The sequence below is a fragment of the Protopterus annectens genome, chromosome 13.part0 (assembly GCF_019279795.1).
Source record: "Protopterus annectens isolate FY-2018-M chromosome 13.part0, PAN1.0, whole genome shotgun sequence".
Taxonomy (NCBI): Eukaryota; Metazoa; Chordata; order Ceratodontiformes; family Protopteridae; genus Protopterus; species Protopterus annectens.
Window position 1 is genome coordinate 235024886 of NC_056747.1, and position 22100 is coordinate 235046985.

Here is a 22100-nt window from a genome sequence, read left to right on the forward strand (position 1 = left end):
GCAGACTCCACACAGAAGGCACTCCAGCCGAGAATCGAACTGGAGAACCTCTTGCTGTCAGGTGACAACTCTACTGCTGCACTAATGCGCCATCCAGTAGGGTGCTTTGAGCTGTGAGATAAATGAGCCCACATTTGAATAATGAATACACAGTCTGGTTAAAACTGGCAAATGAACCCATGTAATGGGAGCAAATAATTAGCAAGAGAAAGATAATAGAATGAGAACAGGCCAAGAATACATTTGGACTTCAGGCTAGGGACTGCCTTACTTTTCAAGGATTGATATTAGACTATACACAAAGAGAAAGGAATAGGAGGATCTTAAATGAAAGACCAGTACTGGTAGAGTTTTTAGTTGAATATAGAACAGAAGCTGCTTTTAAAAAAGGTGAAAATTAGTAGGTTATATAATTGCGTGATAACTATAGGAATCAATCAGAGGAGATTAGAAAGGATTGGGAAGAGAAATTGGATAAGCAGTGCACAAAGAAACAATAGGACGACATATGTATGGCTCACAAACATGCAACATTTAGGATTTTTACTTGGAAGTGTTTGCATAGTTATTATTATATCCTAAACAGACTCCCAAAAAATTTCCTCAGGTTGATTGCCGATGTTGGAGGTGTGATGGAGGAGAAAGAAGTAACGGAACATATTTTCTGGAAATGTAATAAGATGGCAGACTTTAAAAATTCCCTTCAGACTACTTTGTCAGAAGTACTGAGTGAGCATATATATTTATTTTTTTGAGCTGTGATACAGGATTTGAATTGCTAGACATAGTGCTGAATTTAATTCTGGTGGCTGTCAAAAAATCAATTGCTATAAAATAGAAATCAAAGTCTAAACCAACCATATTTGAAGTAGTGAATATAGTAACAGAGACAGAAGAACTGGAAGTGGGATCTTTAAAAAAGGATATGAAGAAATTACAGAGAAAAAATATGGGAATTGTGGGAACAATACATACAGAATGATGTGTTGGAGGAGGAGGAATGCGGTTTACGGGAAGGTGGGAAAATGAATGAGTTATGTGATGTTTGATTGACAGTGACTCTATAGAAGATTTTATGTGATGTATAATGCTTTCAACTGAAAATATGTCAATATGGTTTGTTTTCATTTATATAAATGTACAATTGCCTATGGCATAAGAGATAATTCAGTAAAGATGTTTCTATGTTTAAAAAAAATAAATACAAATTTTCCCTCCACCTCAGCTTCCTTTTTCAAAAAAGCAATTCTTGCAGCAAGGTGCATCCAAACAAGATTTTAATAGCCAATTGAAAGGATGCCTCAGAAAGAAAAGGAAAGCCTCAAAATTTGATGGATAATCTAAAAAGTCAGTATGACAACTGGCTTCTTCTGGCTCTCACTCTGGCAATCTCTCCCCCTCTCTCTGAGTCTGTATCATCCTATGTGACACCAGATTGTTTTGAACAAATGGGTTCCCAAAGTTATTCAACAGGGGTACACTTGGCAATAGGGGTTCCCCTTCCCCTCCATGGGATTCCTCCTTGCCCAGGCAACCAGTTATCCCTGTTTCCTCCAGTTATGGAACATATGATGTTAAGTTGTCTATCTCACCTTAGTTCTTGCTGGTTGGGATCCTCGGCTCCGACTCGGCCATCTTCTATAGCTCGAGAGCTGTTTACTAGCTCGAGGCTACCCCTTATCCCATGATGCCTAGTGATAGCTAGCCAGATCTCATTTGCCGCTTCAGCTGTGAGGTGTCATTTTTATGGCTCAGGCTCATATAAGTTTTTTATAGAACTTTCTTACGATTAGAAATAGTCCTCTTTCTGGTTCCTGACCTTCCACCTCCTGGGTATCTCCGCCTTTCGATCCACTTATGGCAGTGGTGGCTCGAAAGGCTTGGTCAGCTCTGGATACAGTGGAACCAACTCCAAGGAGACCTGGCAAGTTCATCTCAGCACCCCATGATAAGCAGTTCCTTACCAAAGGTGTCCCTGTTGATCCCATGGTGGTAACAGCAGCCACCAAAAAAGAGTTAGCGGAGACCTCTTCGTCTGTCCATCCTCCTAACAAGGAGTGTAGGACTATGGACAGATACAGGAAGCAAATGTTTGCTTTAGCGACCTTCTCTATGAGGTCACTGAACTATTTATGCCATTTTACCTGGCTTCAGAGAGATCTCCTTAAAGAGCTCGGAGATACACTTCAAGATCCATCAGCTGAGGGGGCTCAAGCTAAAGTAGCTTCCCAGCTGTCGAATCTTAATTCTATAGTCAACTCCTCCATGAGGCTCATTTCCTATGCAGCCGATGGTGCGAGTATAGCCGCAGGTACGGGTGTAGCCCTTAGGAGGCATGCATGGATGCGACTGTGCAATTTTGCGGAACCCTTTCGAGCGTCATTCAGCAACACCCCCTTTGATGGTTCCATTCTTTTTGGACCACAGGTGAAAGACACTTTGACTAGGTGTGAGCAAGAAGGCAAGACTCCCTTTGCCGTAGGAGTCCATTTTTCCACTCCTTCTAGACCATATCCCAAAGGTCAGAAGAGTGGCAAAATGTGGTTCCAAAAATCCCAAGGAGCTTTGCCTGACACACATAGTGATTTTTCCTCCAGGGGCAGAGGGGGAAACAATAACAACAGACGCCGCCCTCATGGCAGAGGGGGTCCGCAGAACCAGGGCAACACAGAATCTTTCTCTGATAAGCCCTTTCAGCATCCCTGAAGGGTTGCCTGGATGCTCACCTCTGGAGGCAGTCAGGGGAAGACTTTCACTGTACCCAAAATCCTGACAAAATTTAACACAAGACAAATGGGTACGGTCCATTATATCTGGAGGTTACAAAATTCCCTTCTGTCAACCCCCTTGCAGTCAAGGAAATCCCTTCCAGATGTTCCACCCAATCTGAAGAACCAAGCAGTCATAGAAGTTTCAAAACTGCTAGAAAAAAGAGTCATCCAAGAAGTCCCGGCAGACCAGCATGGATCCGGAACTTACTCAAGGTTCTTTTTAGTACCAAAAAAGACAGGGGACTGGAGACCAATTCTGGATCTCAGCAGACTAAACAGGTCTGTACAAAGAACAAAGTTTCAGATGGTCATGCTACAGTCCATTCTACCCTTTCTGGGTCAGGACAATTGGATGTGCTTGATAGATCTTCAGGACGCGTACTACCATATCAAAATGGACAGGCGCTCCAGGAGATTTCTTTGCTTCCGGCTGGGAGCCAGTCATTACCAGTTCAGAGCTCTGCCCTTTGGTCTCACCACAGCCCCCAGGGTGTTCACCAAATGTATGGCAGTGGTCACAGCTCACCTGAGACGTCAAGGATTCCAGGTGTTTCCATATCTAGATGACTGGCTCTTCACTGCTACTACCAGGCATCAACTTCTACAGGCCAGGGACTACACAATCACAATCTGCTCCCAGCTAGGCATTACAATAAATTTCAAAAAATCTGCCTTGTTGCCCTGTCAATCTATCACCTACATACGAGCAGACTTAAACACAAGGAACATGTTCGCAAGACTACCACTAGACAGGGTGTCTACAATTCATCAGCAAGTACAAATTCTGATGCAGAGCAAAAGAATCCAAGTCAAGTTTGTCCTTCAAACTCTGGGTTCCATGGCAGCAGCCATTCTTTTATTCCCACTGGCTTGCTTTCACATGAGGATCCTTCAGTGGCTTCTGTTCACACAGTGGTCTTTCCAACAGCTGCCCATGTCTCACATGATCATGATTATGGAAGCATGCAAAAGGCACCTTTCCTGGTGGATGGTCTCCCCACTAGTGACTCAGGGCAGACCCTTCATTCAGCCCCCTCTGGTAGCCACAGTGACCACAGACGCCTCCCTGATAGGGTGGGGGGGCATTATCAGGGCAGGACAGTCCAAGGCACTTGGCAGCCTCACGAGTACCATCTGCACATAAACGTCCTAGAAATGAGAGCCATGCTCCTAGCGTTGCAAGCTGTTCGGGACTCTCTTCCTTCTGGGATCATCGCAATTCAAACAGACAACATGTCAGTGGTGTGGTACATCAAAAAGCAGGGAGGAACCAGGTCCTACCCCCTGTGTCGAGAAGCACTCAGACTGCGGCAGTGGATGATTTCCTCCCAACATTTTCTGATTGTGACACACATCCCTGGGAGGGCCAACGTCATAATGGACAGGCTCAGCAGAGCTATCCTCATGCCTCATGAGTGGTCTCTGAATCAGGAAGTTGTGGATCTTATTTTCTGCAAATGGGGACAGCCTTGATGCAACATCTTTGCCACCCCCTTCAACAGCAAATGCAGCAACTACTTCTCCCTTCTTCCGCTTCCAGGTCATTCACCCAGAGACGCTCTAGTCCACGATTGGCCTCAGAGACTTCTTTATGCATTTCCTCTGTTTCCCCTGATTCCAAAACTCATACAGAAAGCAATAACGTTGGGTTGCAAAATGATCCTCATTGCCCCCTACTGGCCTCGACAGATATGATTCCCATTCCTCCACCATTACCTTCTCGATCAGCCTTGGACTCTGGATCCGATTCCAGACCTAGTGATTCATCAATCAGGTGGGTTGCCTCAATTCCTCCAAACTCTCCAGCTCACAGCTTGGTTGCTCCACTTCCTACCTTAGCCAGGCTTCCCATCATTTCCCCGGCGGTGCGTGAGATTATTGTCTCCTTTCACAAGTTCACAACCAGAAAAACTTATGCTAGTAAATGGAAATGTTTTTCTTGTTGGGCAGAGACTAGGAACATAGATCCCTTTTCAGCCCCAGTCCATGAAATTCTGGAATTCCTAGCACAGCTTTTTCATTCTGGGTCCGCTTCTGCTACAATTAGGATTCAATTAGTGGCCATTTCTAACTTTCATGTTGGTTTTTCAAATTCAAATATTATGTCTCACAAGCTCTGTAAAGCCTTTTTGAAAGGGACCTCTCTCCTTAGGCCTCCAGTGAGAGATCCCCCTTCTCTTTGGGACCTTAATTTGGTACTAACTTCCTTAACTCTGCCCCCTTTTGAACCAGCAGTGTCCTGCTCCATTAAGTTTCTATCTTGGAAGACACTCTTTCTGGTAGCCATTATTTCAGCCAGACGTGTCTCTGAACTTCAGGCACTATGTGTTCATCCTCCATATTTGGTTTTTCATAAGGACAGGGTTGCTCTGAGGACTAATTTTATTTATTTTTTTTATTTTATTTTATTTTACATTTGTTGACCGGGTTAGTCTAGCTGGATATATGTCCATTTTCAGTAGAGGCCCGGGGAGAAAAGCTCCACAAAAAGATGGGTTTATATAATCAAGAGTTGTTATACGTTCAAATCAGAAATATTATACAAAAGGAAGGTGTTACAAAAAAAAAAACTGGTAAATAAGCATTACCAAGAAAAATACTTTGCAATACTTGAAATAAAAATGCAAGAAATTTTTTTTTTTTTTTTTTTTTTTTAAGGGTGAAAAGAGGTTGAGGGAATAGAAAGTTCAGTCAGGGTTTGTACAGGCAGAGATGTTGGTAATTAAGCACAGTTTTTAGCTGCCTCTTGAAGGTACAAACAAAAATACTAAAAGAACCTAGAAAAGGTTTAAGGGGTTGAAAAAAAGGAAGAGGGAATAAAAGTTTAGTCAGGGTTTGTACAAGGACAGAGCCATTGAGAGTTAAGCAAAGTTTTTAGGTGCTTCTTGAAAGTGGGTACAGAAGTAATAGCAGTGAGTTCACTTGGAAGCTTGTTCCAGATAGATCCAATACAGTTGGAGAACAAACAGTCCCCAGCTTTGTTGTTGGATTTATAGGGTGCTGCTAGTAGCTTTGTGGCGGAGCGCAAGGAAGATAGATTTTTATAAGGAGAAATAAGGGTACTAAGTATTGTGGTATTAGAAGGTTGATAGAAGATTTTGTGGGTGATGGTAAGTTGCTGTAGTCGTATTTGATTTTGTAATTCCAGCCAGCCTAGTTGTTTAAGATTTGAGCAATGATGGGTTCGAAAAGAGGCTCCTGTGGCAAATCTTGTAATATTATTATATGATATTGCTAGTTTATTGAAATTAGATTTTGATAAGTTTGTAAAAATAAGTAAGACATAAAGAAGGGTAGAGAGTAGGTGCATTTGTGCTGTAGTCCTACTGGCTGAGGTAGTAAGGAAGGGTTTGAGTCTGTAGAGAGATCCAAGTTTTCTATTGACTGACTTGATGGTTAAGTTAATATGGGCATCGAAGTTGAGATTATGGTCTATTGTGACACCTAAAAGTTTGGTAGTACAGTCAGGGGATATTATTGTGCCATTGTTAGAAATTATATTGAAGGTAAAGGTCGAAGATTTCTGTGATGGTGTAAAAAGTAATAATTTAGTCTTTTTGGGATTCAGTAATAGGCAATGCTGAAAGAACCAGTTTTCTGCTGCTGTGAAGACTTGTTGTGTAGTGGTCTGAAGCTTAATTGGGGAGGATGCTGAACATATCAGTGTTGAGTCATCGGCATATTGTATACGTATGGATTGAGGAAGGGACATATTTAGATTGTTAATAAAAATAGAAAAGAGGAGAGGTCCCAGTATTGAGCCTTGTGGCACTCCTAATGTGATGGGAAGAAGAGATGAAATGTGATTATCCCAAATAACTGCTTGTTGTCTATTTTCTAAGTAGGAATTAAACCACTGGATAGCTTGACTGTCCAAGGCAAATGATTTGAGGATGTTTAGTAAGAGGGAATGGTTGACCATATCAAAGGCCTTAGAGAGGTCTAAGAATAGCGCTGAGGACAGCAGGTTGTTGTTCCGATTTTTATTAATATGGTCATATGGTCTGTGAATGACAAGAGTGCTGTAGTAGTGCTGTGATAGGGTCTGAAACCGTGTTGGCAGTCTGCTAGAAGATTGTTTTGGAGAAGATGGTCAAGTAGTTGACGATGTATACATCTTTCCAAGATTTTAGCTAATGGAGAAAGTAAGGCTATGGGACGGAAGTTGGAGAGCTGGAAAGAGTTACCTCCCTTATGTAGAGGAATGATATGAGAAACTTTCCAGAGGGTTGGAATAAAGCCTTCAGTTATGGTTCGATTAATTAATATGGAGACAGGAAGGGCAATTACTTTGGCTGCAATTTGTAGGTATTCAGCTGGGAGAAGGTCAGCTGAGGGGGTACATGGTTTGAGTTTTGTAAGAAGAGTAAAGATAAGATCTGTTGAAACTGGTTGCAGTTTGAAAGAGGGGGGATTTTTGTTGAGGGAATAAGGTGCTTGCGTGGACTGTGGAGATAAAGTTGAAGCAAGAGAGGTGACAGTGTCTGAGAAAAATTTGTTGAAAGTATCAGCAATTTTATTAGGCATGTTCTGAGTGAGGTTAGAAGGAGTGGGTGTTTTAGAGTTACCTGGATGTAGTAGTTTATTGATACTTGACCAGAATTTCTGGGGGTTTTGGTGTTGGGTATGTTGGAAATTCCAATAATAATTTTTTTTATCAAGGAATATAAGTTTCTTTGTTGCATTCCTCAGTTGTTTAAAGGTTTGGTGGTCTGATGGGTTTTTAGTACTACGCCATTTGGCCCAGGTTCTATTTCTATGTAACATGTTTTGTTTGGTTTCTCTTGTTAGCCAAGGAGCAGGCTTTGCTTCGGTTTTAATTAATCTAGTAGGGGCATGGAGGTTGAGGATTTGAAGGAATTTGTTGTTAAAGTATGAGACTGCTTCATCGAGAGGTAAGTATTTTAGGGGAGACCAATTACAAGCTTTGAGTTCTAACTGGAAGTTAGTTTGTTTGAAATTGCTTTTGTTCCTGGTAGTTCTAACTTGAGTATTATTGGAGATAGGGCTGTTTTGCCTGGTGATAAAAGTGGTTAAATGGTCACTGATATTATCAGGTAGTGTACCTGTAGTATAAATCATAGGGTTGCTATTAACTAAAATCCAGTCTAGGGTACTTTGTTTGGAGCTGGTTTTGTTTATTCGAGTGGGGACAGTAATGGTTTGTATAAAGCCATAGAGGTTTATGTGAGAGATGGGTTTTTGGGAGATGCAAGAATTCCAATCGATATTAAAGTCACCTAGAAGTATAGTTTCCTGAGGGAAGGAGTTTGAGAGCCAGTACAGTAAGTTTTCAAGGGTATTAATATTGTTACCTGGGAGTATATAACAACAAATTATATAAATGGATTTATAAGTATTAATTTGTAGTTTGGAGATTAAGATTTCACTATTGTTTTGTAAGGGTGGTTTTGTATCTAGTAAGGTAACCAGTAGTTCCGTTTTGTAAAGTATAGCTACACCTCCGCCCTTTTTGGTGTGTCGGTCAAGTCTAATGATGTTATATCCTGGAGGTAGTATGTCATTATCCTTGGTATCTGCTTTTAGCCAGGTTTCAGTTAGACAAAGGATATCGAAGGAATATAGGTCAAGAAGGGCATGCATTTGTGTTGTTTTATTGTTTAGGCTGCGAATATTTAGGTGGGCTATATGGAGAGAGTTCTGATTGGGGGTAGGAATTATAGAATTAGCTTGGTTTACTATGGGGATGGTAGGGTGGTGATTATTTGGGCCTGGATTGGGATGAATGTCGCCATATAGGAATAATAGCTGCTGGTGGCTATGTAGGTATTTGGAAAGTTTGGAAGAAATTGAAAAAGGTTTCTTGTTAAGAAAAAATTTGATATGAGTTGATCTATGGTAATGAGGCATGCGGTAGGAAGATGATGAAGTTATATTGATGTGTGGTTGTGAGATGTAGTGAGAGTGTAAAGTAATTTGTTTTAGTGCTAGTTGAGATTCAGATAAGTTTGTGTTTTCATAGAAGGTAAGGGAGTAAGCAATGAGAAGAGTGTTTAGGAGTAGGAAGGAGGAGAGTAGGATGTTATTTTTAGAAATGTGTGGGTTATACATAGTGAGTGAAGGTGAATACAAAGAGAGAGTGAGTAGATAGGTATAATGGTGGGTAGTTAATGGTGAGTATTTGATTTAAAAGAGGGAGTTATTTAGAGGAGGAACAGATAGGAATATTAAAGAGTGGGCAGAGTTGCAAAAATGCCTTAATTATAAGGGTATAGTTATAGGTGGATGGAGTAGGGGGTAGGGCTATTGAGCTATAAGTGTAGGACCCCTGGGGGTGGGTGGGAATTGGGGTTAGGGTAGGGGAGCGGAGTGAGCCCGCAGGGCAAACGGAGCGGGTAGAACAAAGGAGAAGGAGAGCCAGAAGAAAAAAGACAATCATTCAGTTTGTTTGGGATTACTCCCAGGGTCAGGTAAGCTATCCTAGAGAAGGAATTAGTAGGATGTATATAGGTAGAACAGAGAGACTTATAGGGAATTAAGAGGGTGCAGACAGAGTTAAAGTATTGGAGAGATAAAGAATTACTAGAAATACGGGGGTCAAAGTGGGGAGGGCAGGAGGGGCTAATCAGGTAATGTAGGCTAAACTAGTTGTATGATGAGAGAACTGAGTAGAAAAAAATGTTCCTTAATTTTAGTGGGTTTGGGAGAGCAGGGGTAAGGAGAAAGCCTCAGGAGGGAACAATAACACTACGAGGGAATAATTACAAGAACCTAGCTAGAATGTTTCTCTATGTGAGGGAATTCCGAATAGGGAATAAAGAAAGTCCTATACTGCCATCTAGTGGCCTTGGTTAGGAATTACTACCCTAGTTTGTAAGGGTACTAGAAAAATGGGCACAGGTTAAAAAGGTGGGCAGGAGAAAAATAAGATAGGGTTGTGGCACTCTGCTGGCAGACTCGAGGCAGAGCCCTATCCTAGGAGAATATACCACTAATTCTTTGTTTTTTCCAAAAGTCTGCTCAGAAAATAATTTGAACCAATCTATAGACCTTCCTGTGTTTTTCCCTAACCACACCAACAAGGCAGAATACAAATTACACCAATTGGACGTTCATAGACAATTGCGTTTTTACCCGCACAGGACTAAGGAGATAAGGAAGTCAGACAAACTATTCATTTCTTATGCTCTAGGCAAACAAGGTCTCCCAGTTTCCAAGGTAACCTTATCCAGGTGGTTGTCTCACACTATTACTTTCATTTATCAATTAAGACACAAAGAGTTACCTATTAAACTGAAAGATCGTTCTACTATGGCCTTGGCCACCTCTGTAGCCTTCCAATCTAGGTTGCCCTTGGATTCTATCTGCGCAGCTGCTACGTGGGCAAATCCTCATACATTTCTTTCTCATTGCAAGCTAGATATGGTCTCCAGGAGCAGAGCTGCCTTTGGTTCCACTGTTCTGAAGAGTCTGTTCCAATGAGCCACCCAGGACCATAGGTGCTAGGGACACTGTCCCAACCAGCAAGAACGAAGGCAAGATAGACAAGTTAACATAAAGAAGTTATGTACCTACCATAACGTTCCATGTTAGTTGTCTTCATCTCACCTTCTTTCTTGTGTCCCACCCTCCGTCCCCCTGTCCTATTGGACCAAGAGGAATTCTGATTTCACTGGCTGAGTGTTCTATGGGTTGTTTCCTCTGCTGACTTGGAGAATATGACAGGTATGCTCAACCTTTTTATTTGGACAGGTTTATTCTCTGGCTATGTCTGGAGTTAGCTATTTCAAACAAGATCTGGGTAGCTATCGCTAGGCATCATGGGATAAGGGGCTGCCTCGAGCCAGTAAACAGCTCTCGAGCTATAGAAGATGGCCGAGACGGAGCCAAGGATCGGCTCCGATCCCAACCAGCAAGAAAGAAGGCGAGATGAAGACAACTAACATGGAACGTTATGGTAGGTACATAACTTCTTTTTATCTCAGGGAATCATAGAAACAATGCCTGACTACCAAAAGGCAAAGAGTTTTATACAAGGATATTTCTGATGTCAAAGAAAGAATGGACTTGGTGACCTGTGCTAGACCTTTCCTTTCTCAATATTTTTGTCAAGGTCCCAAAGTTCAAAATGTTATCCTTTCTCGTCTTCTTACTAGCTTTCATGGTAAAGCTAGACTTAAAATATGCTTACCACCAAATTCCTATTGGCAAGCATTTCAGGTGATTCGTAAGATTTTCTGTATCTGGCTCACATTATCAGTTCTCTGACTGACCTTTTGAATTATCTGCTACTCTAAGGGTGTTACAAAGTGCCTGGTTCCAGTAACTGCTTACCGCAGACTTCAAGGCATTCACATTTTTTAATACTTGGACAATTGTCTTATATTTGCAGGGTCTTTTTCCAGTTGTTAGGGGTCCTTAGCAAGTGTTCAGAATCTTCTATTCAGTCTGACTTTTCAAGTCAACTTAAGAAAATCTTCTCTCATCCTTTCCCACAACATTTTTTTCTTGGTTATCTGTTAGACTCTGCCCTGAGAAGAGTCTTTCTCCCTCCAGTCAAAGTAGAGATATTCCAAAAGTTCTTTCTGAGTTTTTCCAATCAAAACCAGGTATTTGCTGGTGAATTTCTGAGGATTCTGGGGTACATAAATTCTATGGATTCCCTTGACCAGACTTCACATGCAAACAATCCAGTGGTACCTCAGGTCAGTCTAAACTCAGCATATATACCCCTTATCTTTTCACATCCCTAAACTGGGGTTTGTAAGGAGGGAAGTTTTATGGTAGATAGACCAGTTCTCTCACAGATCAGGTGTTCCATTCTCCCTTTCACATCCTCATCAGTCTGTCAAAACAGACGCTTCAAACTTGGTGTGGGGAGCAGTTTCCAAAGATGTGCATGTGTAAGGTCTGTGGAACAAACTCGACAAAGAAAAGCACATAAATGTCAAAGTGATTACGGCAGTAATAATTCTTGAAAGCCCTAAATTATCTCTGCTCTTCAGGACCTTCGTATGTTCAATTGTGTTCTTTTCATTAATATTTCCTTACATTGTATAGCAGATTTTATTTGTTTGCTGTATTAGAAAGAGAAACTTTTAAACATTAGCATAATTTGTGTTCAAATGGAGCAAGATCCTAAATGATAGATAAATAAAGCAGATAAATATACTTCATACATTTCAACAAGTTTATGGTTTAAACCTATACCTGGACAGAAGGTCATACCTAATGGAAACCAAAATCTTATATTCTGCATTTCATTACAGCCATATAAATGTATGATTTTGCCTTAGTTTGCTGTATAGGTAAAGAAGTCCCAAAGCTGCTTCCTCAAGGGCAGTAGCCTCCCATCACAGTTTTTGCTGGCAGAAGTCTACATTTAGCAAGACACTGTTGTGTGCCATTTCTCTACATGTTGTCGACTGTAAACCAGATACAATTTAAACTTGTGGATTTCTATTTCTCAGTATTTAACTTAGAGATAGCTGTTTGTGATAGGAAACCACTACCTTTGCAGTTTCTTTTTGGGCAGCAGTAATGATTTACTGTGTGTGGTCTTTTCCCTTTTCTACACTTTTGCAGCCACGGAGTTAAGGTACTGGGGTTGCATGGGGGTGATTATCCTAGCCAAAAATAAATTTTTTAAGAATTGACAAGTTGCAGCTTCAATTTTTCTTTCTGGTTGAAGCTGCTGCCAGTTTTAACTCAGGAAGACTTGCGAGAACCGTTGTGAGCTTTTGATTAGCACTTCCACTCTTACAACGTTTCTAGCATAAAATGTATGAATGCTGTGATGCATATATTAACTGACTCTCCTGGTTTGTTTACATGCAGAGCATAACTGCTTGAACTAGAAAATCTGAGTACTAATTCCTGTTGAAAGTTTGAGGATTGTAACTGTGCTCCTCAGAACAGTAAACGTTTAAGAACATACATATTCTAATTGTGAGATTCTAGTATCTCATAGTATTCTCACAACTCCAAGTTACAACTATTTCAGAGTTAGTATATATAAATAGGAAGAGTGCAGGGGTACAAATTTAAAAAGTATAACAGTGAGCTCAGAAATTCACTATTAGTGGATCTGAATCACAGTTTAATGGTTAAAGCACTGGGGCACACTTTTTCAAGTCTTGCATTTCTAATAGTGAGTCTTCATGCACTGTGTTTCAAAAAAGGTAGTTTTTCCTAAACATACAAAAGAACTATAATGTCAACAAGCTTTCTGATAAAAGGAAAAGAATTTTAACCGAAAGTAAGAAGTTTTATTTCCTGAATGTTTGAGCCCTTGTCACTTAAATAAAAAACTCAGGAGCTTAATAAAATCCATCCAAGCCAAGTTTGACGCTAAAATAGCTACCTAAGCCAAAGACAATCACAAGGCATTTTTTAGTTGTGTTGGTAATTTCAAAAGCACAATGCAGCAATATGCTAAGCTGGTTGTGAACTATGTTAGCTACACTGGGACTGAGATATAGCTAACCTATTGGTTGATAAATTTATCTTTGACTTTACTCCTCTCTCCCCTCAATTCTGTCCCTCGAGATATACCTGAAGTTAGTTGACTTCCAGCTATCACACAAGACCAAGTCCTAAAAGTGTTATCAAATGCTAAAAATACTGCATTGATGGGTACTGATAATATCCCTGGATGCATCTTAAATATCATGAAGCAGGATTTAGCCAAACCCCTAACAACACTGCTAAATGTCAGCCTCTGTACAGATTTTGTACCAAGTGCATGAAGTACAGCTGCAGTCATTCCCCTGCATGAGGGAGGACCTTTCACAGACCTGGACATTTACATCCCCATAAGTCTGATTAGCCTCATATGCAAAGCTATGGAAAGGCTTATCATGGAATTAATCAGTCAGGACATAAGGAACCTGCAACACTAGATCCATCTCAGTTTGGATTCATCAAGGGTAGGTCATGTTTATTGAACCTGGTAGATTTTTTTGAAAAGGTCACCAAAACAATAGATGAAGGCAAAATGGTTCACACTACATACCTCTACCTGGCAAAATCTTTTGACAAAATTCCCCACTCTGGCATATTAGAAAAGCTACATAAACTGGGAATAAACCCCTATGTCACCCACTGCTGGAAGGTTTGTCTCAAATAAATAACTGGTGTTAAAATCATGGTCTGAAAATAAGTGCCAAAAATGCATTATTGTATCCTTTGGGAAGTTATCTACCTTAGGGAACCACCACATTGATAATAAGCCCCAAAGAGTTGACCCAGTTGTTTGGGATGTGGGAACTTATGCAGACAGTGACCTAACTTTTGACAAAGGTTTGCCTGTTGTTGTAAGAAAGTCCTTCTATATTGCACAGCTTATAAACAGATTGTGCCTAGATCTAGGGATGTCATTGTCCCACTCTACTCAGCCCTCATTAGGCCGGTCATTGAATATAATGCCCCCTTTGGCATGCATCTGTTCACACACATGCAGCAACTGGAATGCCCACAGCAGTACCTTACTAAAAATATACAAGGCCTAAACAACATGTCCTACATGGACCAACTGAAAGCCCTCTCACTATATTCTGTATCATACAGATGCTAAGACGTGACCTCTGTCTGGCATACAAGGCTTCTTTTGACCCATTACTGATAGATTTACTACACATCATCATGTCAGATGTCATCAGAAATACTTGGTCTAAGAAATCTAAACCTCTTCTGCAGCATCAACAGAATAGTTTGGAGGGACAGGTATATTTCTCAGAGGATACTGCTACTATGGAACAGACTCCCCATCCACATAAAGCAAAGTGCATCCCTGTCCTTTTTCGAGTGCAACTTAGAACTATAGATGGGAAACAAAAAATTTGCACCAGAACTGCCCCCTGTAGTACTAATGGACAGATGCAGCCCCTAAATATTTAATCCCATGCATGGGTCCCCTCATATTAGCTATGATATAATCCAGTTATCCTCATTAGGAGTAATATATAATTGTCAACCATGGGATGGGTAAGACCAATCTATGACCAAATGTGATAGGTTATGTCAAGCTTGAAAAGGGAAATTGATTAGGTTTAAACTGGACCACAAGGGCAGCTAGCCTAGTACTTACCTATGAACCTATAAGAAAGGGAAGCATCAAATGCTTGATTTTTTTGTGTTTAAAAAACAGCAGGTATTTGCATTTTGTTTGAGTAAAGGTGCACTTGGGATGAGTATGCCAGGTAACAGAGAGTTTGGGGGACACAGGCCCCCACTTGGGGACTGAAGGGGGCTTGTTCCCACATAATGCAATGGCTTTTGGGTAGCTGAACAAATGTGATTTTCTGATTATAGTTCTGAGTATTCAGAGTGGAATATTCTGAGACCCAGCTCTCCTAACAGTAGTGCATTTAGAACAACAACATAGTTATTTGTACATGTATTGTCCACTATACTTTAAACAAATGTTTAATCAGTATATACATTAATAAATAAGATATTAAAGTGCTTACCTCATTTTCTTATCTTAATATTTATTTGTATAGACCCAGAAGATGCAAACCAAGCAAAATTAAATTCTGCAGTATTAATAACCATTTCTACAACTACAGTTCTAATAGACGGCAAGTATGGTTTTTATTCTTGTTTGTTTGTTTTTAATTGAGAACATTGTTTCTACTTTGCTTCAAGCATGGTATATAATACAAGTAAACCAATACAAGAAAGTTTTTTGGTGGTATTAGGACTGTAAGCATGACTTTTATGTTCAAAATGTAATCTCATAAATGTAGTTATTTTAAGTTATGTGATTCTAATTATTAGTAAGTAATCATATCTGTAACAAGATGCTAAGTTTATGTGATTCTAATTATTAGTAAGAAATCATATCTGTAACAAGATGCTAAGTGATTTGGAAAATTTGATACCAATTAGTTATATAATAATTTCAAAGGCTTGTTTTTTTTCTTTTTTTGGGGGGGGGGTCCTGCTGGCTCTTTTTTTAGCCTAAAAACAATGGTGAGTCATTTATTGTAAGGTTTCATGAATGGCCTAAATAAGATTTGTCCTAACTCATATAAATCTTAAATAAAGTTGATAGTCAAATGTTATAAGTAACTGTAGAAGCTGGGTACTGTAGAAGCGGGATCAGATTCTTTTTTAAACAGTAACTTAAACTTAGGCTTGATTTATTTTAAAATAACCTAATTGCTTGGTTTTCTGATTAGCATATAGTTTTGCATTAAATGGTATACATAATATAGATTAGAATCCTCAGAAATGGTTATTTATGATACATAAACTACATTCCTTTCTATCTGCTTGTGCAGTTATATTTACCTACATATGAGTGTATATAGCATTCTGCTGCTTTCTATGTATCCCAGGTTGTGAACAAGTAGAGACTGCAAAATATACATTTTGCTGCAAGTTCAGCTCCTTCTCTATCCTGGCACTATGTACTGCAGATAAAAAAATGACTGACAACCCTTTCTGAAATCACTTTCATTTCAAGCACAGCTCGGTTTAAAAAAATACATGAACATTTGCCATTCTAGGTGGTTAGATCAGAATAATGTCTTATTTGTTAATATTGAAACTGACACACTTGATTTCTCCTGTTTTAGACAAAATGCATCCTGTCTCCCCTCTTCTAATCAAGTTCCTGCATTTTTTATTGAAAAAGGAGGGGGTATTATTAGTTCAAATATATTTAGGAAACCAACATTTTCAAATTCATATCTGCATTTTAAGAGCTATCACCTTTTATCCCAGGAAAAGAGTCTTGTGAAAGGTCAGCTTGTGAGATTGGCAAGGATGGTTTTGGATGACCAGGAGTTTGATCTTCAGTGTGATATATTGGCCTGAATGTCTTTCAAGACAGAGTATCCCCCCAACTTGGTCAACCAGTTGAGAAATTAAGTGAAAATTGGTAGACACCAAAGATATAAAGTATTTCTAGGGAGTGAATTGAATCCAGGGGCTCCAGGGAGTTCACAGACCACTGCTATTAATACAGAAAATATATTCAACACAGTTTTTTTCTTGAAATATTTTCCTGATAGTCAGGCTATAAAACGAATTACGCAAAACAACTGGAGTATTTTTAGCCTTGACCAGGGGATGGTTGAAATCCTAGGGACTCATCTGCAATTTATACATAAAAAAGGAAGGAATTTTTAGGATAATTTGGAAAAATGTAAAGTAAATTTTAATGCCTATGACATACTCAGCACCAGTTTCAATATGAATAGATGTGGGTGTTGTAGTCAATGCTCTCATATACTGGTGGGTAATACTGTCAAGGTTCGGGAGAACATTATTACTTTAGCTCCAAGAAGGCATTGCCACTCCAAGGGAGTGGTGTACATTAGTATATGTACAAAATGTGATATGTTTTACATAGGTAAAACTGAAAGGGCTTTACAGACTAGGATATATGAGCATTATTATGATATTAGAAAATATAATGAAAATAATGCTCTGTACAACCGTTCACTTGCATGTTCTGGTCATAATGATTTTACATTTGCAGTATTGGAACAGGTTTATTTAAATCCTCCTGGAGGTTCCTGGGAGACTTTGGTAAAATCCAGAGAATTACAGTTGCAGCTTAGACTATTGGCAGATAAGACCCCTGGACTTATGATTGTTTCTATAACAAGCATTTTAAACCTTGGGGCAGCTAAACTCTGAAAGACAACATGTTTTTTACTACATTTGTTTTATATAATTTATTTGAACTGAGTAAGTATATATATATATATATATATATATATATATATATATATATATATATATATATATATATATATATATATATATAAATAAAATATATATATATATTTTTTCACATATTGTTCATATTTATGATGTATTCTTTAAAATTTTGTGTTTGCCGTATCCAGTCTTGAATTGCTTTATGTAATTTTAATGTTTTAATGTTATTGGGTACTGTCTTTTAAAAAATACAGGAACTGATGGGAAAGAGTTCAATGCATGTTATGGATTGCTTAATTTAGTTATTTATTAATCCATTAGTTTGATTAGAACCATGTCATTTAAAAGTATTTTCCATATATAAGCGAAGTGTTTTATGGGATGTGCGATTCCGATGGGACAAAAGCTCTCAATATGTCTCAAATAACTGTTTGTTTTAATTTACTGTCTGGTCAAAGTGGAGTTCCTGGTCTACCATCCTGTGTTTGCAAGGTTGTTTTTGGTTTAAAGTTCCTGTATCAGTCACCAAATTCAGTGAAATTCTTAGGCGTGTAGCAGCATAAGCAGTACAAGGAGTACACTGATTATGCTGTAAAAATTGTTAAAAATTACTTTGTAATCTTAAGACTTTTACATAAGAACCTCATTATAACAAGCATGTTACAACAAAGATCTTACTGCTGAACCTCAATGAGCCTGTTTTAACAAAGCTTGTGCTGCCATAGAAGCCAGTAATTAAATGTCAAATGTAGGATTTCCTTCTCTGTGTGCAACTGAATTCAAGTTTATGTAAGGGCATTGACTTTTTTTTATGCAGAAGTTAGTTAGTTGCCAGGTGGCTGTAATTAGGAATTCCCCTGCTTCAGAGCCCACCTCTGTCCCTTTCCACACTGTTTACATCATTATCCAGGTTACTTCTGTCTATTAGGAGGACAAATAGGACAAATCATTTTAGCATGAGAGTTTGGGGGGGGGGTAGAGAGGCACCAAAACCACCAGCAGAGGTTATGACTCGTATCAGTTATGGATGTGCCTCTTTACATGCGGGTGTCAACTTGGGAGGCGAGTTGTGTTATGAGGTGTGGTCTTGGTAGCATCACTACCCCTGGGCAAAGATACCTCCATAGGGCAAAGATACCTCCAGAGCTATCCACACAATGTGCTGAACTGCCTTTCTGAGCCCCTGTCTTCACTGGTGTTATGGAGAGTACTCACTTCACCAGTACATCACCTTCATGCTTCCCTGCAGAGGAAGGTGAGCAGGCTAAGCCTAACCATCCCTTCTCCTCTCTGTGCAAGCTCTGTCTGGCATCTAAGCCACTAATTAAACATCAGTAGACTAGGTCATAGTTAGGACTTTATCACTGTATGCCATCAGATCAGCTGTAATGATTCACACTTCATTGTAAGACATACACATCCTTCCCCAGTGTACAGCATTAGTGCACATCCCACATGCTGAAGTACCTGACAGTAGAGCAGGCTTCACATAGACATAACACGCACAAAGATTGTATGACCACATAACTAGTGTAATTGAATGCCTCAGACTTTCTATTCCACAGTACAGCACAATACAGCATTGTACTACAGCAGTCCATGGTCCATGTGCATACAGAAATTACTTGATTCAAGTAAAATCTTGGTTACACATCATTCGTTATGTATGCATGTGTGCTGGCCAGAGTTAGAATAGATTTACTGTTTAGTGTATGTATCCTTACATCATGTCTGCATGTAGAAAACATTTGTGTTTGGTTGCAAGGATTTACTTCACTTCACCACCTAGCTGTCAACTACTGTTTTTGCCAACAAATTAAAGACAGTGATAGTGAGTACACTTTGATTTTAAATAAATTTCAACATGATAACTCCATGTACTATAAAAAACATTACAGTTGGGTTGCTGACCATAATTCACGTTTGTCATGCCTTCAGAAAACTGATTTCAAGATATTCTCCTTTCAAGCTTCACTCTCTTGAGGTGAATTTCTTGAAACCCATTTTGTAAACATAAACCAATTGTTATTGGCAACCCGATTATAATTATCTTTTTATCTTCAAGTGGATCTTTATGAGCACTATTTGTTATTTGTTCTGTGGCACATCTCATCTTTCTCATTAGGCTAGATAGGTGCCACACTCCCATGTGCGCGCACACACACACACACACACACACACACACACACACACACACACACACACACACACACACAGAAACCCATCTGTGCTGTCTTCAACAGTGGAGGTCTGTTCTGTAAAGGTTATTGTCAAACTGCCTGGTGCATAAATAGATTACCAGATGTTCCATCTTCAGCAGTGGATATCTGTGCATTCCATATGGCAGCTGCATACTCCTGAATATGTGTATGAGCCAGGCAGCTTTGCTGTTTCAGCAGCACAGTTTTGTCTATTCTATTTATCAGTTGCATAAACTTAATCCGAGTGATGCTGTTATATACTTGCCCTGGATTCTCAGCTACTTTGTGCACATAAAAACAATACTGTTGTCTTCAGTAGTACAGGTATGTGTATGTATATGTGTGTGTGTGTGTGTGTGTGTGTGTGTGTGTGTGTGTGTGTGTGTGTGTAAGTATATTATATGCTAATCTCATCTTGCCTGGTGCACCCCTTGTAATGCCACCATTTGTAGTACAGTTGTGTGTTTCATTTGCCATGTTCCCTTTTGCACAAACAAAAAACAAGCTGCCCCATATTCAGCAGTATAGATTTGTGTGCATTTCCTATTCAAGTGTCATTTTGACTGTCTTGTACACACAAATGACACAGAAAATTAACTGTGCCGTGTACAGAAGTGCATCTCTATGTATTTCACATACTACCAGCGTATCAGCTACACAAGACACCTGGAACATTCAGAGTGCTTTGTACAGTTCCACTACAGAATTCCACTTATTACTTGACTGTTTTCTCAAGAAAAGAAGGGCTAAAAAAAAAACAAACAAAAAAAAACAAAACCATAAATATAAACTATATATTTTGATAAACATAGAAGGTATTTAAAATTTCACCAAGCAGTAGTATGAAGTATTGGGTTTAGAAGAGCTACTTCCCAGAGGCCTCAGGAGTCTGGCCAGTATGTTGACAGATCTCTAGATGGAGATCTTCAGAAAATCACTGGCTGTTGCATATGTGTTTGATGACCACAAGTGTGGTATCCTTGTACTGAGGAATGGTGGAGCTGGAGATACCTGTGGAACTACTGGCTTATTAGGCCAAAAGCACTGGCAGAAAAATTGGAGATAGTCTTGAGGGGGAATGATGAACTTTCGTAGGGGATATGATTCATATTCAAAAGGAATTGCCATTCAAAACGTGTATGACTGGATACAGATGAACTTGACAGAGTCTACCTGGACTTAACTATGGCTTTTGACCTGGTCCCAAATAGGTGGCTGATAAAAACTAGAGGGGAAATGGGTTAGGATTGAGACCTTGGAACAAAATTACAACATAATTCATGGTTCAAAGGTAGGATACAGAGGATAGTGGTGAAAAGGACAATGTCAGAAAGTAGAAAAGTGAATAATGTGGTATCTTTGAGGTCATTCATATCCAGTACCATTTACTTTGTTTCAGATACAGCTGAAAGAGTAGAGAACAGGATCAGCCCCTTCACTGATGACACAAAGAGGTACAGCAGTGGAGGATGGAGGGAAAATGCAAGGAAGGATTATGAAAAAGCTGCTCAAGCAGGCAGAAAGGTTGCAGTTGATGTTCAGTACAGCCAAATGAAAATTACTGTATCCAGGCTCTTCAGCCATGGTATTAGCTGGGGTAATGGAACTGATGCCATTAGAAAACAAGAAGTCGCTGAAGTTTTGCTCACAATTGGTCTGGTTCCCTAGGAGCAAAGTGAAATGGCAGTACACTAGCAAACAGAATGCTAAGGTTTATCTCCAGGTAGAAACAAACAGTTAATGCATGCTGTGTACCAGTCTACACTGAAGGCGCACCTTCAGTACTGCTTGTAGTTCTTAAGGTCTCTTATAAAGAAAAGGACATCAAAATGTTAAAAACAATCTAAGAGAGAATCACTTGAATGATATGTGAGACTGAGGGTAGTGGATATGACAGTAAACTAGAACAGCTAGGGTTTTCTTCTCTGTAGAACAGAAGAAATAGGAGACATTATATGGGTATACAAAATCCCATCAGGTAGGTTTGAATGGCTCATCTTAGACATGAAGGACAGAGGAGGAGGAAGAGCCATAGATAGCAAATTGTAGGGACTAACTACTCCCTGTATCACCATGATTCTTTGAAAGTGCTTCTTCACAAACAGAATTGTTTTCTATGGAATGCACTGTTAGAATGGGTGGTAAAGAGATACTCCACTGGGACATTCAAGAGGACATGGGTCAGGGAAGTGAGAATGAAGGTAGGGATGGAAAGGAAGTAGAATGCTAAAGGTATTTAAGGGACAGACTAAGTAATCTAATGTAATGTGAAGAAAGTGGATGATGGTTTTCTGCTTCTTGCCCTATGGCCTTCTCTTCATGTGTTACCAAGAATCCTGCATTGAGGCTGAAGGTGCTGAGCAATGATATATTCATAAGTGACATAAATATCTTTGTATTATTATTCAAAAAGTGTAAAAGGATGTGTTATACAAGTGGAGTTTGTCTTTGCTTTCTTAAATACCATGGCTTACAGAAAGGCTGTATTATC

The 22100-nt window shown here is 39.4% G+C and overlaps 1 protein-coding gene across 1 annotated transcript in view; it reads left to right on the forward strand.

The window, feature by feature from the left end:
- The window catches only part of SSC4D (scavenger receptor cysteine rich family member with 4 domains), a 198013-nt gene that overhangs the window by 147152 nt on the left and 28761 nt on the right, over positions 1 to 22100 (forward strand). The window contains 2 exon segments of the mRNA XM_044055408.1: positions 3293 to 3320; positions 16799 to 16814. Of these exon segments, the coding sequence (XP_043911343.1) occupies positions 3293 to 3320; positions 16799 to 16814 (44 nt within the window).